Below are 19,894 nucleotides of genomic sequence, written 5' to 3' on the forward strand. Positions count from 1 at the left end.
AGGGAAAATAATTCACGTTTTGTGTAAATCAGGAAAATTTCGGTTGGTTGGTTCGTTGATTCACTTGCCTGCTCGGTAAAACCGAACAAATTTAAGGCGAAGTGTGCGATTCTTGTTTCTCAGAGGCGCCATCTATGGCCAAGAATTCGACTTCTGCCACATCATACGTCACACCTGTTTTTAAGGCGGACCCATTCATACATCCATTCATTCATCCACAGATCGTAATTTTGACCTGAATCAGAGAACGATCGATCTCCAATCCAGTACACCCAGACTATTTTTGATTTGTTATGGGAACATGGAGGACTTTGCGACTCGATGGAATGTTAACGTGCATCAGACACCAACTACACGGGGAGTCTTCGGCCGGCGGGGTTCGAACCCACGAAATCTCGGACATGGGCCCACCGGCCTACCGACCAGGCTATCCCGGCCTTGGAAAATTTCGGTTTGAGCTTATTCAATTTCAAGTGTTCGGGTTCTGATTAGATCCTTTAAAGCCCATATGAGAGCAAGATTTGATGTTTACTCCGAATAAAGTGTTTTTTCACACAATTTTTTGGGTCATCACATTCGGAGAGATATTGGAAAATTGCTTTTACAGTGAACAAGCTTTACGTATTTTTTAAATTGTCATTTAAAACAACTCGATTCACATAAACATCTTACTTCCTGGTTAGAAATATTGTGGGTTTTCATGAAAACTCTCACCAAAACTATTTGAAAATGCAATTGAACTGATATATATATATATATATATATATATATATATATATATATATATATATATATATATATATATATATATATATATATATATATATATATATATATACTGTTTATTTTTCTTGCCCCGTTCGTTTCTCATAAGAACAGAGATTTTCCTCTTTCAAAATATTTGGTAAACTCCATGAAATAAAATTTTTTATTACATTCAATTGAATTTTATTATTGACTTTATAAATATTTCAATATGAAGTTTTATTAAACTTTTTTCACAATATGAGTCTCTGTTTTAACTCTTTGTAATCTAAAGTTAAATTAATTAATATTATTCAGCTTCAAATTAGTTGATTGAAGATACCATTCAAAAAAAGCCATATATATTCATGATTTTTATTAAATCTTAGCATTATTACTTTTAATTAGTTTCTTATAACTAGATTAACATTCGCTTTCCGGTATAAACTCTCCCAAACAAATTAAAATATCTTCAACAGTTTACACCATTCCATAATTAAATATGGGAAAGAAACAAAAATTATCTGTCACAAAATATAAAATGAAAAATATTGATTTTTTTTCGTTTGTTTCAACTAATTATCTTTTACCGAAAGATAAATATTTAACATAATAATTAATTTCCATCAAAAACAGAGAACTCCGTATTTTTCAATTGAAATTAATTAAAAAAGACTTTCTATCCTTAAACTACGTTATCTATACTTCCAGATGTTAAAAAGGTCATTTTTTAAAAAAATCTATGAAACCACTAAGTAGGTGCAAGACACATAGTTTGCTTTATTGATTCGAAGTTCTTTTCCGTAGCAATGCTAGTTTTTTTTTAAAAATGTTTCATCTTGAAAAATTCAATTACCTGCATAAAGAAAGATAAATGACTTTACTGATCAATATCTGAAATATTGAATTCAAAATAAAGTCAAACAAACGATCGGGCATGCAATTTTTAATTAATTTACTAGATCTTTTTTTCAATGCATTCATTGATTCAATTTTTTTTTCTCCAGGAAAGTTGATGATATATTTTACCTTTTACCTAAATTAATGGACGTCAATAAGTAATTTCAATTTATATTAATATTTTTTTAATCTTTTTTATCAATAATGTCTTCAAACATGTTAATGCAGTTCGGTTATTTAATTTTCAAAGCTACTAAAACTGCTAAAGTTTCTAATTTGATTTGAAGACAATTCATCTAAATTATATTAATAAAATCAACCCGCATCAATATTCGATTGTTTTTTTTAATCAATTAAAATTTTTGCAATCAATATTTTCATGAGCTTTGTACTTTTGAATTTGTTTTGTCTCTCAATATTTGTCTCTCATTTTATATTACTGGAGTAGAATCAGGTATTGTGTTTTAAAATTATCAGAAATTAACTGATATCCTGAGCGAAGCCCAAATTAATTTTAATTATATGAAATTTAAAAACGCTCTAGTTTTTTTGGGAATATAATACTTTTGAGTCATAAACATTGAATATCCATTGCTAACAATTAGAAGCTTTTTTTAAAAATTGTTTGGGAGCAATTATTATAAACAGAAGATAAAGATTTCTTGCAAACAAAATTTGTTTACAAATTTCATATTACAGAAAATTTCGATTTCTAGGACAAACCCACCTTTTTTTTAAAGCAGTTTTTAATTTCTGTTTTGGTGGAATGTTTTCTCTTTGATTTCGTAGATAATGATTCAAAGACGGATTTTCCACACGTTTGTTGATATTAATCACGTATAAGAGAGAAGACAAAATCTTTGATAAAACCCAACCGTCTTTTCTTTTTTTCTTAATTAATTTTTATACATGGTTTGAGGATTTTTGTTACATGGCAAAGCGGGTTTTGCCCTTCTTGAAAGCAAAACTTACAAGAACTCTGTTAACGGGTAGAATTTGTTTTGATTGGGAACGAAAAATCAATTCATTGAATACATCAAGCACAATAAATAAAATACTCCATAGAACAAAGGGATAGACGCGCATCGTCATTCTATGACCTCAGTAACTGATAAAATATGTATTGGAGAAGGAAAATTGTGAGAAATTCATTTTTATTTTTCACAAGAATCAGTTAAGGACGGAAAACTCCGCTACCAGTAATAAGAGGATGAATAGGTGGCTGATTTTCTGGGAATCAGAAATTTTGAAATATTTCTGTACTTCAATAATCACAAAATTATTCAAATATTTTAAGAAAATAAATACCAATATGTTTTATTTCAAGAATGAGAAATTATGTCAACTGCTTTCTCATGTAACAATCATGAGGCGGAAGGGTTTAAAAAAGTAATCAATTATTAAAATATAGAGATAAGACTCCGCGCAAAAAATGTAACATTTCGAAACTCGAAATTACAAAGGTGAGTAGAAAAATGCGCGAAGAGTTCAATGGAATAAAAAAAAAGTTCACGATACAATTATTAAATCGAGAATTATTAATTGCTTAATTTGTAAGATAAGAAAAACATGTTGTCTCGCTGAAATGTAACTACTGAGTGGGAATGTGACAAGCTGATATGACCAATTATAATTTTAAACTGTACAAGAGTTGTCTTTTCGTTTGTACTTTTTTTTTCAATAATATTCCTCTTCCATTGTTGTTGAAAAATGTATCTTTTTTCCGATTTTCATTTTATAAGCTCGTGTTTGACTTGATGTCAAAAGCTAAAAAAAAAGAATAAAAAACATGTAATATGGAAATTTTTGACAATATAAACGTTTCGAGAGAAATAAAAATCATTTGAAACTCCAACTAATATAGTACAATATAAGTTTATCCGTTTATGTAAAATCACTTCGTATTCTTAACGTCTTATTGTGTCGCACTATGTACATAGGAATGTACATAGGTTCATAGAATGTACATAGGTTCTATGTACATAGGTTCGCATCCCGTATTGCTATTTTAATTTTTTTTTATTTGAAGTACAGTTGAGAATTTTTCAATTCTATGTATCTTTTCATTTTGTTACGATTAAGATATTATTAAAATATGCCTGCATATCATTCTAATAAGTATATATTTAAACAAAATTATCTTTTTCATAGACTTTTAATAAAACAAAATTATGATGAGAAAATCCAGGTGAGTAGAGTGAGCAAGGGCCTTTTAGTATATACTTAAATTGTTTAAAAATAGTGGAAATGGAGAATATTAAGTTTAAATGATATCCATTCAGTTTTATAGTTATAGTAAAATTTTAAGATCTCATTTAGTGTAACTTATGCAGGAATTTAACTCAATTTATTCAGGTGATATTTTAAATAATAAAATTTCCTACAAAAACATACTTTATCCGAATAAATATATTGAATCTTTGACCAGTGCAAAGCAAGTGGTTGCTATAATCTGCAAAATATGGTCTCAACAGTTTAGTCTAATGAATATGAATAAATTCAACAATGAATTACCAAATCCATACTTCAGTAAAGAAATTAATAAGTTAATGAAAGAACAGATTCTGTTTGGGAATCAATAAAGCAGAGCATAAGTAAGTAGGCGAATGCGAAAAAAAGAGAATATTATTTTTTGAATAAATATGTGAATTAATTGGCAAATCAGCAAATCAATTACTAATGGGTTAATGAGTAAGTGACTTAATGAATCCGAAACTAATGAATCAGTGAGATAATAGTTCAGTGAATAAATAAATAATCGGATCAATAAGTGAGGGAATCAATAAAAAAGAAAATCAACGAATAAGTAAATCAGTAAATGAGTAAATCAAAGAATCAAAAAGTGATATATTCAATATATTGATAAATCGTATAATCAATGAATCAATTAATGAGGGAATTGAAAATGAAGCACATCAATAGAAGGCGATTTGCGTCGATTTCACTTCTTGACTTTCTTACGTTGATGTTAATTTTAGCGCTAATTATTTTAACTTATTTAATGAACCGAATATATTTTATTTTAGTTGGAATGATTTTCAAACAGCATTTAAAAATCTTTTAACGTACTTTCTTTAGTTTTGTTAGAAACGTATAAGAAGGCATAAAAGGAACAAAATGTTTGCTTTGTAAACGTTTAGTTAAATTTTTTTTTCTTGAATTGCGGAGTGGGATAACAAAAGAAAGTGAACCTCCTATCTTCTTACGGCAAAAATAAAAATCCCCACGTTCGATTGATCTCAAATAATTTAATGATAGCAAAGTAATCAAATCGTACACAATAGTCACGTAGAGTAACCATTTAAAATCAGATAGATTTTCCCTACAGTTGATTCTGTGGCAAAGTTTGGTGATATGGCTATAACATGCTGTTTTTTCATGATATTTCCCTTACTTTCACAAAAATTTAAGATTAATAAGCAAAAGTATAATATATTTTTCAAAAAATTATTAATACATTCTTCTACCTAATTCTACTATTATTTGATTTACTAATCTAGGTAATCGATAAAACAACTTTCGAAATTCAAGCGCAAACGTACTTCATATCATTCTAGCATGAGTGCTTGAATATTAACACAAGGCTAATAATGAAATGAAATGAATGAAATAAATGAAATGAATAAATTGAAGTGAATGAAATGAATGAATGAAATGAAATGAATGAAATGATTGAAATGAAGTGAATGAAGTGAATGAAATGAATGAATGAATGAATGAAATGAAATGAAATGAATGAAATGAAATGAATGAAATGAAATGAATGAAATGAAATGAATGAAATGAAATGAATGAAATGAAATGAATGAAATGAAATGAATGAAATGAAATGAATGAAATGAAATGAATGAAATGAAATGAATGAAATGAAATGAATGAAATGAAATGAATGAAATGAAATGAATGAAATGAAATGAATGAAATGAAATGAATGAAATGAAATGAATGAAATGAAATGAATGAAATGAAATGAATGAAATGAAATGAATGAAATGAAATGAAATGAATGCTAATAATGAGAAGGCCAACTTTAATAAAGCTATACTTTTCTTTAATAAGAATTCAGTAACTAATAGTATAATTGTTAAAAATGCAACTTTTTTTATATTCATGCGTAGCAAAAGTACCCTTTAAAATAGTACATTATAGATAAAAATTTGCTTTAAATTCTGGTTTGAATCTGGTACTTTTATTGGTGAGAATCGCATTAGAATCTGGTAAATCTGGCTTGGGGGTTCAAATAATATCAAACGACAAGATTACTGCAAAAACAGCATGTTTTGGCTTCGAAATAAATTACATAAGAGTATTATTGACATTCTACAAAAAGAGTGCATACGGTTAAAAAAAAGATTAAAAAAAATTACTAAAAAATTTATTATATCGCTTAAAAAGAGAGTTTGACTAATATGTATGACTATAAAATGCGATATGTCAATCTTGTCACTCTTCTTACAAAATTCAAAAGATATTCAAGGTGTCTTACATTTATTATGTGGTAACATCAAAGGATATAATGGATTAAATACTTTCTTTTAAATCATTTCTAAATCGAAAACTAAACTTTGGTCACTGCATTGCATGGAAAAAAAGTCTTGTAAAATTAGTGTACGGCATGGTAATAATATTCCTGTCTCGTATAAAAAAAACCAGCATAATTCTGGCTCATAAAATTAAAATATGTGATATTTAAACCATTCACTTGGTAATTTTTCCATACATATGGTAACAGTTTATTGGAAATTCTGGTTTTATAGTTCTAACTACCACACATTTATTACAAAATTCGAAAGTGATAAGTGAATTTAATAGAATGAATGACTTTTTTGATATTTTGAAGTATCGTGATGAAATTACTACATTTCTACACATTTATCAAAGTTTATGATACCTTTTAGAACACTATTTTATTGTTAATTTTACCAAAATCATTACCAAAGCACTTCTGTAAAAATTACTGAGCTTTTTTTGGTCTTGTAGAGCCAGACATCTGGTAAATTTTACCTTATTCTGGTAGATTCGACAGTGCCTTTTTTCTTAACTTGGAATGAACGATTCAGTGCGACCGTTCTAATGAACATTAAAATAAAATTGTGTCAATGAAATAGCAAGTGAGACTGGAATGCAGGGAGGACCGTACAGAAGAACGTAAGCTATATAAATTCTGCACAAAATTTTAAAACGTTTAAATACGTTAGAAATACAATTGCCCTACAATTACTCTGTAAAAAGAGATTCAGAAATAAATTGCGGAAAATGTACTTCATGCATATTGCTAATATTTTTATCTTTGCCTTACTTTTCCGAAAGTAGAAAATCTTGAAGGGAAAAAGCATCACTGGTAAAGGAAATATCTAACAATAAACTCTGAAAATAATCTCTATTCCAGAATAATAAAAAAAAGCCTTAGTCTTTTAAAGGGAAATCCAAATCATTACAACTAACTTTAATGCTTTCGAAAGTATTTTAAATTTACGTCTTTTAAAGAAAAAGGATATGCCTTGAGCTATTTGGAAATGGTCGTAAAGAATAATGGTTTATTCTGTAATCAAGCATCAATTGAACCTTCATCGTTAATGACAAGTGGGTATAAAGTGATTATTGTGCTCATTATATTTCTCGAGTATCTATTTAAAGTTTGCTTACTATTGAGGCTTTAAATGCTTTAAGAAAATATGAAAAAATAAACGTTATCGCACTGAGAAATATGACTTTAAGAGATCAAACTATCATTTTTATTTTGCAGACAAATAATTAAAAAATAAATTGAAAAAGTTCTAAGAAGTTTCGAGATATCTAAGTTTAGATTGATTGTTAGATATTGTTCGTAATAAATACCTGATTGTCACTTATAGTTTGTAATAAATACTTGCAATATACATTCAATAAATGCATGTAATAAATACTTGTAAAATACAAATATAAGTGCCTTATTTTTTCGTGCATAAGTGGAATTACGAAATTGTAAACTGTGAAAATGGAAGTTTAGTACCTAACTAAATTTAGAGTTGAAAAATTCCAAAAAAATTGTCAATACTTGTTTTATTCCAAGCTAATAACATACCGAGTGTTCTTACACCTCTTCAAAAAGTAAAATTAATTCGTAACACCAATAATTGATAAAGCTTAGCCCATTCTGTATCTCTTTAACGACCAAGGTCATGCTTTTTGGAGCTCCATGAATTTGGCGAATAATTCTTGTATATTTAAGCTATCTAACTAAATTCTTGCGTGAAATCATAATATGTTAAGCGTATAACAAACGCTTTTGAACCGCAATCAGAAATCAAAAGGCGGATAATTGTGCAACAGTGACAATGATATGGTGGCGGAGTGTACTAGTGAAATGTGAGTTCTTGTCGGATTGAATTGACTAACTGGTCATGGCTTATTTAATACCAAGCATTTATTGATTCATTAAGAAATTTGATTGTGGGCGATTATTTGCTGAGCTGTTTCAATTTTTCTTGTAGGATTAATTTGACAAACTACTCATATATACTGTTATAAAATGCGTGCATGTTTTTAGTTGCATAATAAACATATTTATGATCTTATAAAACTTTTATAAATCTGTCAATTGTATAAAATAATTGTATAATATTCAAATTCTGTTCACATCGATTTTGTTCAATTTTTGCTTTTGATTGCATCGTGAAAGTAACTTTACTAATTATGTGTATCATATCTTACTACAATTATAAATTTTAGTGTCACTGAGTACACGAATACTTATTCTATTGATACACTGAATAAGTTCAGATGGCGCTTGAAAAATATGCAGGCGAATTAAAGATGGATAGATGGTGTAGAAAAAGATCATTTGGTCTTAAAAGCTGAAACCTGAAATACGTTAGCAGGAGAAAAGTTGGCCTGGAAAAAACTTCTTGGGAAGGCCAATGACCACCTTGGGCGATCGAGCCATCGATGATGGTGATGAATAACACAAACGGTGGTGACAACTTTACTTTAAGTAGTGTAAAAGAATATTTTAAGGTATGCAAGGTAAGGTTTTCGAATATTCTTCACCAGGAAGCATCCTCGGTTTTGGTGTAGTGGAATATTTAGTGATACATCACTTTAAGGTAAAGTCGTTGTCACCATTTTCGGTGTTCAGATACATGAAAATGTTTTACATTGTAGTAATGATCTTCAATTATTATGGCTCAGAAATGTTATTTATTTAACTAAATAGTGAAATACTAGAATCTTATGATTTTCCTCCAGCTATTGTTTAATTTATTTCAAGACTGACGGCTCTCAGATTTAATAGTTTATTACACGTATTTACGTAATTTGTGCAGAAAACAACATGGTAAGATAACATGATAATTAACACCATTCCAAAATCTTTCTGGTTTCGTTTTATTAGAATTTGAGAGATATATCGCGAAAAAAGTTAGCAAATATGGTTTAACCTAGTATTCTAGCCCCTGCATAGTATTTAAAATAATATATGCTTTGGTCTGTTAAATTTAGTTTAATCAATTTTCTGCAATTATGTTCATTTGAAGATAAATAATTTCAATAAAACTTTTACAATTACCATCTGGATTAATACGATTCAGTGTTGCAAACAAGAGGGGAAGACAACCAAATTTCTCCGTATTTGATAAATGCTAAATTAACACTATTCTAAAACATTTCTGTTTTCGTTTAATTGGATTTAAATATGATTTCTCGAAGTAAGTTAGCAAATATGAAGTAATTTTGCATTTTGGTCACTGCATAATAATTAAAAAAAATCGTCTCTCAATAAAATCGTTGTCTCATTTAAATTCGGTTTCTACAAATTTCGTTCGGTTATATTTATATTTTAAGATTCAATATGTTTTTTTTACAATTGCTTTCTTGAGTAACATTTTATTAGCAAAAAATCTTGATTTTTATCATTTATTTATTTTACTCGTTATGTTTTTTTTACTTAAAATGATTTCAGGATAGCACTTTCACTCGGAGACATTTTGATAAGTGTTTTGGATTTATAGCTTCGTGTAGTAAACATGAACACAATTCATAACTATGAACTTTGTCTACAGTTGAAATATTTCTTTTTTAATTCTTACTTACTTTTTTCTGACTAATGTACACATGATCTAAAATATATGAATAGAAAAATAAACACTACATGAAATGTTAATGAATTTATTTCGAGTTATTCATGCCAAATTATGCTTAAAAACATTTTACACACAAAAATTTAATATGTACAATGTGTAAGTTAATGACTACCCTTCATTTGTATTTATTTCCATCTTTATAGACTTTAAAGTAAGCAAAATATTATTGTTACGAGCCAAAATTAATATTTAGTGTGAGAATGATTTTTCGAAAAATTTGGCCAATTATTACTGAAATCGATCCGAGCATTTCCGACAGCAAAATTTTCCAAAATTAATTTATTTCGTGATTTAGCTATGAAGTGAAACTGAATAAATTTCTCTCTCTCTACGTGTCGTTCAGGTTATTTTTAATTATTTTATTCCACGTTTGCTCTGGTTGGCTTTGATTTTGATTCCTTATAATTTAATAAACTATTCTTTCTCAACCTGTAAAATGAATAATACTTTAACTGAATTCTAACCTGGAGATTTTCGAAATACATATTAAGGGTATTCATTACAGAACATTCTGCAAATAAAATGGCCAGAACTTTCAAACAGTTTGAAAATATTTAAGTCTCAACACTAGTGCATATATTTTTTTAATGTAACTTATACTGAATTTCTATAAAATTTCAAACATCGAATGTTTTGCGAAATTTTTTGTAAAAACAAAAATGGTTTGAACAGATGTGATCTGAGCTAGTAAGTTCATTAACATTAAGTCTTATCTTAACTTAAAAGTGATGTTACAAAAACTATTGAATAAGATTTGAATTTGGACACCCACGGTTGGGTGATTGTGCTTCCTTTCTTTGAACTAGAGTGAAGGAGGTAGCGAGTTCAATTCGTATTACAAGACTTGGTAATTTCTTAGAACTTTTCTCAAGATATCAAAAATTGTTCAGTATTTCAACTAGACGCAAATCGATCAATAGAATCGAATATACAAATCTGAAAGTCATATATCGAATGTGTAAGATCAATAATGCCTAACATTTTGAAATTTGAGAGTAGTTACTCAATATAGATATCTATCTGAATAAAAACTGCAGGACTTGGTGTTTAATTTCTTTTTGTATTGATTATAGAAACTGCTAGTTTATACATATAATAAATAAAACATGTGATTATCCACGTGATATTTTCTGCCTGTGTATAGCTTTGTAGCATGGGAGTAATGGGTTCAATTACCACAGTAAACCACGATGTGCAATTTTTTAACACTGAGTAACAAAACATCGCCTTTTACAGTTTTCACTAAACCAGTAGTCAACGTTGCTCTTAACTGATAAAAGTATTACACAAAACCAAAACAATAAATCGCAGTGCTTTACCAAACAGATCAGTTCTCACCTGATTAATTAAATATATAAATGTTAATAATTTCTTTCAAAAAATAACAACTTTGCAGATCTAAATAATAACATTTAAAGCATGTATTATTATATTTCTAGTTACATTCAGTGATGAAAAAAAGATTATCCTCATTTTTCAATTGAACCATTTTCAAAATGTTTAATGTTAAGTGAAGAGTGCAGTGGAAGAACATGTTTACTGACACGAAATGAAAACATTGACATGAAAACAAGATGTGTAATATAAATAAACCAGGAAGAGAATTTATCTATTGAGTATAACCTTTATTTTAAGGTTCAGCGGAAAACAAATATATAGGGCTATTCAAAAAGATGAACTCCTCAACTCGTGTTTCACGAAATATAAATGAGATATAAACATATTATTCCTACAGCGCTATAACAGTCTAAAGGTATTTTTTTTATTTGAACAGCCGACCTAATTCAGAGTTTACGACTATGATTGTTCATCTCCGTAGTCTTGTAGTTTTGGACCCAACCCATGAGATAAAGGAACTCCTGAATCAAACCTTGGGACAAACTAGCTTTCGTGGAACACTTTTTGATGAAACAAACCCACATTTGTATTACATGGGGTGGAAAACCACGAAAGCACCCTGAAGTTAGCCCAATGGGAAGAGGATTTTAACCCATGATCCATCTATCACTAACAGGTAGGTACTTTATATACGTCACGCTAAAGCTGCATGATTGGCAATTGGCGACGATCTGTTAAATATCTCTGAGAATGATTTTGAATAATCATAAATTAAATTTCTTTTGTGCGGCCACTTACTTTATTTAGACATGGATCTGAAGAGAAATGAACTTATATCAAGACTGTACTGGGGCTCGATTCTCTAACCACTGGATTCCCACGACCAATCTGTAACTGAGGGTATTTCACATCACTGTTATTGATGCGAGTAGGAAGCAGAATTCATTTTAAGCAGAATTCATTTTAAGCAGCCACCAGTAGAATTTGTGTAATTGAGTCTATCCCCTGAGCTATCACGGTTCCTACATACAAAGAAGCAGTCATTATTGAAAAGTATTACTTATTATTGAAATGAAGAAGTTTTAAGGGTTTTTTTTACCCCTGTGGTTGGGCACTCCAATTCATAAGCATTTTGTTTCACCGTCAGTTTCAAAATGGTAAGGAAGATGGCCACCTCGGAGAAGGAGCCCAGATCCATCGCTATGTGTTTTTTTTCTTGTTTGGCTACTTAAAAGGCTATTTATACTCCATATTTATCAAAAAATCTAAATGACCTGCAGAACCGTGATTGTTGAAATGCATTTAGTAACACAAGACAAACGTTTTCCACGTGGCGTAAGAGTTTGTCTACCACTGCTGTGTGCAGTAAAAGGGAGATGCCATTCAGCATTTGTAACAAGTGACTAAATTATAATAATGTTAAGAATGTTATCTACGCCCACACTCTATCAACAACTCTAGCCGGGGGGAAAAACCTGTTATAACTGAAATGCTCTAAATAACACAAAACGTGCTTTTATTGTGTGATAGACGAGTTTGGCTCGTGCTTAATTGTTTTCTGGGAAATAAATAGAAAGTTCAGTAATTACTTCGTATTGCACATTTAAAATTATGGAAAAAAAGACAATGGTTGTTTACTTTTAAACTCTATCATTAAACTACGGTAGTTTTAACCCTGTCATTGCTAAAATGCACTTGGTAACATGTTATATCATGTGATAATAGAACATGGCTATTGCTTAGTTGTATATAGTGAAATAAAGAGGAGACACGGTGAACATTTCTTTCCTGTTTTTAAATTCTAATAATGTTAGAGTCATTATTTACGTTCAAATTCTTTGAATTACACTATCCGGAAGACGGAAACCTGCCACTACAGATATGCACTTAGTAACACGTGACATGCTTTCTCGTGTGGTAGAAAAATTTAGAGACCGATAAGTTGTTTGCAGTATGGTAATAGTGGCAGTATGGTATATTCATAAACTGAGATAAGGAAAGAAAAAAACTTTGAATTTTCCTCTTTCTATTACCATGTATACTGAGAAAAAAAATTCTGTTAAAATTACCGTGCTGTATGTTAATGGAATTTCTGGAATTAAAAGGAAAAGTTTGGTAATATACAACAAAATATTTGGTATTTAAACCATTTATTTAGAAATTTTAATTTTTATTAACATACATTTAGTGAGAAACACAAAACTGAATAGAAAATTTATCAGAATAAATGATTCTTATGCCATGTTCTAAGGTATCATAATAAAATTTTCAAAGTTTACCACATTTACTACATTTTATCGTATATTATAAAACCGTATGATATTGTTCATTTTATCAAAGTCATTATGAAAAGTGCGTCGATTAAGACTACCGTGCTTTTGGTGTTCCCATAGAGAAAGAAACACGGTAAATTTTATCATATTCAGCAAGTTTTAACCATACACTTTTCCTCAGAGTAAAATGTTTTTATCACATTTATATTTTATTAAATATAAACTAATTTAATTAAACATCTTTTTGAATTACCCTGTATTTTTCTGCTTCTTAAATTCAGCATTTTCATAATGTTGTTTTTCTCTTCAAATGCTTTATTTATAAACTTCCTCATAAAAGTTATTGTTACGTTTATAGCTATACTTTTTTTTATACTCTTAGGTATTACAAAAAGGATGGATTTTTTGGAGTTGTTAAAGGCAAGTAGGTAACACAGCACACGAACAATCATACACAAATTCATAGAGACATAATCTTTCAAACATTTGTTTTTGAAACCTTTATCCACCAATAGAAAAAAATTCCTCACATGCTAGATTGTTGGTTTTCCACCAATCATCATCAAAAATACGTATACAAATCTCTCTTTTTGATTTGCATACAAGTCTCCCCTCTTCAGGTTTCTTTTTTTTTTTCATTTAAAAAGGACATCCTTTTTGAGTGGTTTCTTCAAATCGGTAATTCCATTAGCATGGCGTGAAACACTAAACTCGAGAAGAACATTAAATAAAATAAACTTGGCTTCAGCTCTGTTTGCTTCGAACCTGCAAAAATGAAAATTAAAATTGATATATAAATTAGATCAACGAATTAAATAAACAATAAAATGAAAACTTCGTCAGATATATTATTTTAGGCAGCTAAGTATCCTGACACGTTGTTATTACGTTGATGGATTTGCAATAATTGTTGTTTTATTTAACACGAAACAGTTTTTTTATGAAATTTGAAATTATTAATTAAATTATATACACTGTGAAAAATTCTATTTACTTCCGCTTGCGTTGAACAATATTATGGTTCAACACACTCCAAAAGAGAAGTATAAATGAATATGTATAAATAAATAAAAGAAAAAAAAATACACTTATAAAATATTTGATGGATATTCGTATTCAATTTATCAAATTGTTTATTAATCGTGTTTAAGAATCAATAAAGAATATGAGTGTAAATGAATAAACATAAATTTTTAGATTCGCTGATAGCTTTTTTTTTTTTGGTGTTTACAGTCGCACGAGGCCAGCTCATAATTTCTATATATTTTACAATATCACTCTGCCAAATTTATTTGAGGATACATGATAGTTTTTTTTACTATTACCTGTTGCCCTTATTTCTTTTATTGATTCTGAACGTATGTGGTTTATAGAAGCAACACATTTAACAACCACTTTTCCATTGTGCAATACGTCAGGTTTAAGTCGAAATCTAAGAGCCAAACTCGTGCTTTCTAATTGATCTGGATAAACTACTGTTTCTTGGTCGGATAGATCAGACTGCGCCTGTAACATAACAAGCAGATATCTTAATTTAGATCCAGTAAGATAACAAATAGATATCATTACTTATATCCCGTAAGATAATAAATAGATATCTTAATTTAGATCCTGTAAGATAAAAAACAGATATCGTAATTCAGATTCTGCAAGATAACACAGATGTATCCTAATTTAGATCCTGGAAGTTAACAAATAGATATTTAATAGATATATATCATGGTTTAGAAAAATTAAATAAATAAATAAAAAATAAAAATATTTAAAAAAATATTGATTTTAAATAAGTGTTTTATATTCATGTCATTCATACCACATTAGTAAGATACATTCACAATATTTTACTGTGAAAGTTTATTTACTTTATTTATGCGACTACAGTAATTTTATAGGTGTAATTATTATATATTTATTATATATTTAAAAACGAGAATTATATTTCTGATCATTAATAATATCTAAAAATGTAAACATTTTCTTTCTCTGAAAAGTTATTTTTACTATAAAGTATATACTAACACTATATTAAAATATTAAATTTATTAAAAAAATAATCAAAGTTTTAGATGATGTTTTAGTAAATATTACATTTTGATACCTCAAAGCACCAATTATGTATACACCAATTATTTTCATACGGTGAATAAATTTTGATGTATTGTTACCACCTTATTTTAGCGTCGACATAAACAATTTTTCTTATAAAGAAATTCGTTAGATTTTTATTTACTTTTTCATTGTTATAGTTTTATTTATTTTATTCACTATAGATTTATTTGTTTATTGGTAATATCTATTTTCGTACACTTTGGAACCAATTTATGTCTAAATTGCAGAAACATTTTGTTTAAAAAACAAGCTCATTTTTAGTTATATATTTGCAGTAATTTTTTCAAACATTTGCTCTTTTGTCTATTTTCTATAATTGTTTACCCCATAACTACGCTTCTGCCCATAAAAATGCATTTAGTACACCTCAACATCAAAACTAGCATGAACCATAAGTTTTTACAGTGTAGATTTAATTTAATTCATTCTTGTGCACTGTGCGTAAAAAATAGGCCACCCTATATAATTTTTTATCTAATAATTGTATCTTTACATTCTGTAACTCTATCTTAACGGTTTGGGTGTGTGTGTGGGGGGGGGTAATCTCAATTATGCTAATTAGTTAGTGTGGACGATAATCTAAGAAGCGAAATCAGACACAAAAGTGAACTTTCTCTGAATAAACGTGCATTTTTTTCTGATTTGGGTTTCTGACCCTCAAAATAAAAGGTGTAAGCGCAATGCAGCCTAAAAAAAAAAAATATGGTCCGTCAGTAGAGCATTTCAAAGTTTGAACCCCTTAATGTTAATTTTACTTTTTGCGTATTTCAGCATTGATCGAGAAGTTTTTAAGCGAACTGAATTTTTTTTGCATACAATTATAAAATTCGTTTATCCAAAGATAATTCCACGCAAAATATAATTTTTAGTAAATATTTATTATCTCTTATTATTTTGGCTCAGTACATTGCAATAAAGTTTATTTTAAATTCAAATGTTTATTTAATGTTTAACAATATTTTCAAAGAAATATTATAAAATATTTAAAAGGCATTAAGTTTTTGGTTTTTTTTTAGCTCAGTTTCCAGCTTAACCGAAGAAGACTAGAAATTTTTTTTTCTGATCATATAAGAGCTTGGCATATAACATTAAAATGTGAAATGCAGAAACTGTCTAGAGATGGAATAGAACTTTTTAAACTTTGGCAGTAAAGGTCACTGAAGACACATTTGAAAATGAGAGTCACGATCTGTTTACGAACGAAGAGAAATTCAATTGAAAGTCCCGCGGTGAGAAAAGGAAAATTTGATTTGTTAGACATTCACAAGGTAAAATGCAATATCTTTGACAAAAAATATGAATAAAGAGAAAAATATTTCGTGATTCCGAATGGTATTTCAAGCTGAATATTAAATTAGTTGTAATATTTCATGTTTCTTTATAAGTTTTTGGTGATTTTAATCCACTTTAAAGTAAAATTATTGATATGTAGCGGCGAATATGCATTTATTTAACTTTATGGAAGGCGTATGAATAGATGTAAATGCAGTCATGGTTACATTTCTCTCTTAGTTTTTATCTCAACGCAGGCAATACACGATGTTCTGACATCATGATGCAAAAACTTTATGAATGTTTAGCGATAGATATGTATTTGATTATCTTTATGGAAGGTGTTAAAATAAGTGTGAATGTACTATGCGTACTAAATAAGAAGACACGCTTACTTCAATACTATAGTTATTATCTCGTTGTGTTTAGAGAAAAAAAGCATTCTGGTGAAATTACAGTACTGTATAATAAGGACATTTCTGGTAAAACAAACCAATAATTCTTGTTAAAAGAACTGAAATATATGATATTTGAACCATTCGCCAATCAATTTTAATCTTCATATTGAAGTGGTTTGTAGGAAATTCAGTTTTTCAAAATCTTAGTTCTTAATACCACGCACTTAGTAAAAAATACAAAACTGGTTTGTAAATTTAACGGAATAAATGATTTTTATGCTATACTCAAAGGTATCATGACAAAATTTCCAAATTTTACCACATTTACCAAATTTTAACACATTATATAAAATTATATTTCTTTGTTAGTTTTACCAAAATCATGACCTAATCGCTTCTTTTAAAATCACCGAACTTTTTGGCGTTTTCATAGAGTCAGAAACAAGATAAATTTTACCATATTTCTGGTAGTTTAGTTTGGACCATATTTTTTTGTTAGTGAGAGTATCATGTTTTGATCTCATGATACATTAGCTATATTAATAAATATGGATTGATATGCAATTAATTATCAATATGGAAGATGGGTAAGAATAACTGTAATTTCAGCCACGTTTCCATTTCTATCATCGTGTTTATATCAACGCAAGCCTGATATGACATTAAGAGATCATGATGCAAAAATTATATGATTGTAGAGCGATAGATATAGAAGTCGTAGGAATAACTGTAAATTATTTACTAATTAAGGGTACCGTCAGATGGGGTGACTTTGGATATTTTTGTTATTTTTTTAAAGCTCGGTATCAACTGATTTCAGTTGTCAACATAAGGAATTAATGTTTTACCAAGAACTGGAAATGTAAACATCATCGTTCTTGGAAAATTATGAGCTCCAGTTAGAAACAGTTTCAAATTTTTAACGTCGCAAAATCGGAGGCTGGAAAGTCTGCTCGGTTAAAGAAGTTCTAGTTATCCCGGCCAGGAAAGAAGGTTATACTTTAAAAGTCTTATCAATTGAGATAAAAAATCATGCATAATTTTTTGTTTTTAATTATTACAATGTTAGTTATTTAATAATTAATAAAAAAATGTACCCTGGGGGGGGCATTTTTTTCCAGAGAAAAACATGCCAAGGACTTACAAAGAAAGCTTGGAGCAAGAAATTATAGCGATTACTGCACCAAAGAAGCGTTAGAAAAATGTTTGGCAGAAGTAAAAAATGGCTTATCCGTTTCGAAAGTGTCAAAAAAATTCGGAATTCAAAAAAATCTCATGGTGAATATTATTCTTCATTTTCATATAGTTATTTTTCATTTAAATTTTTGTATGCTAATTATTTAAGATATTTAATAAGAGACTGTTAATAAGAGAGGATCATTCGGAGTTGTAGAGTTGGAGGCAATTTGGGGGTGTTAAATGAGGGAATTCATTCAACTGTTCATTCATGTCAATTCATATCAAATGTTTGATTGTACCTGAAAATCACAAAAAAGTTACCTAAGATTTAATTAATAAGAAAAAATCTAATAATGTTAAAAAAATCTGAAAATTAAAGTTTTTATGTTCATCTTAGTAGATTTGTTAATACATAGTACATATTTATATGTAATATACTTGTATTGTTCGTTAAAAAAGTTAAATATTGCTTATTAAACGATTTTAAGTCAAAGTGAATGAACATAACTGAACTAAGTCATTATTTTATTGAATTGCACAAAGTCACCCCATCCCGGAGTGACTTTGTGCATTCGACTAATTGATTGTTTACAAATAATAAACATTTCAAATCAGCTCTTAACTACGCGCAGTTACTTTCCAGATGGCTAACAACAAATTTTAAATTAGATGATGTGCAATTCAGCATATTTTAACCATTTTTTATAAGGTCAAAGTTGGAAAACTGAAAATTCCTGCACAAAGTCATCCCATCTGACGGTGCATGCTCACTTTATTCTCACAATTTCTATCATAGCACTTCATGATATTTTGACATCATGATGTTGTATGTATATTAATATATTGCGGGAGTTATGTATTTCCTTATCTTTATGGAAGACATAAGAATAAGTGTAAATGATTCCGTTGTTACTAGTCTTTATCCTAACGAGGTCTTTATAAGAGATTTTGACATAATAATTTAAGAACTATATGGATGCATTGGGATAAATATGATTTTACTTATCATTATAGAACATGCAAGAATAAAGGAAAATGCAACTACCATTACTTTTGTCTCATAGTTTTAATCCAATCAGACGCATTATATTATATTCCGTAATTATCACGGAATATTTATTCTCAGATTTCTTTTCAAATAGTGAGTTCCACATTGATATTCGAGTGAGGCGAAAAAGACAAATTCTATAATATCAGATGAATGACCAAACAAGTTACAGATTACAGAACTATTCAGATTTTGATGTATGTTATTCCCTGATATGTAGGCTTTTCTCAAAAATGTATGTTTTTACCTGACTTAAATATTAATTAGGCAACCAAACTGGAATTGAAGGTTTTAGCTCCGTCTTCTGCAAAAGTCAGTCATCAGATTTTGACAGAACATATATTTTTACTTGTTTAATAATAACTAGTTAATCAAACTAGTCTAGTTGATTTTCATCTCGTTTTCTTCACTAGTCATTTACCAGTCTTTTACAGTGCATGCGTTTTTTCTAGCTTAAATATTAAATAGCGAATAATAAAATGAGCAATAAGTTTAGAATTATTAAGAATTGTA

General features: G+C 28.7%; 1 protein-coding gene across 1 annotated transcript in view; it reads right to left on the reverse strand.

The window, feature by feature from the left end:
- Nucleotides 1-13,996: 13,996 nt before the first annotated feature.
- LOC107454874 (cell adhesion molecule 4) overlaps nucleotides 13,997-19,894 on the reverse strand; it is a 42,127-nt gene continuing 36,229 nt past the window's right edge. The window contains exons 6-7 of the mRNA XM_016072207.4: nucleotides 14,701-14,881; nucleotides 13,997-14,140 (exon numbers count right to left, since the gene is read on the reverse strand). Of these exons, the coding sequence (XP_015927693.3) occupies nucleotides 14,046-14,140; nucleotides 14,701-14,881 (276 nt within the window). The 3' untranslated portion in view covers nucleotides 13,997-14,045. The remainder of the gene's footprint in view (nucleotides 14,141-14,700; nucleotides 14,882-19,894) is intronic.

This window comes from Parasteatoda tepidariorum, chromosome 3, assembly GCF_982258835.1.
Source record: "Parasteatoda tepidariorum strain Cologne lab strain chromosome 3, Ptep-v5.0, whole genome shotgun sequence".
NCBI lineage: Eukaryota > Metazoa > Arthropoda > Arachnida > Araneae > Theridiidae > Parasteatoda > Parasteatoda tepidariorum.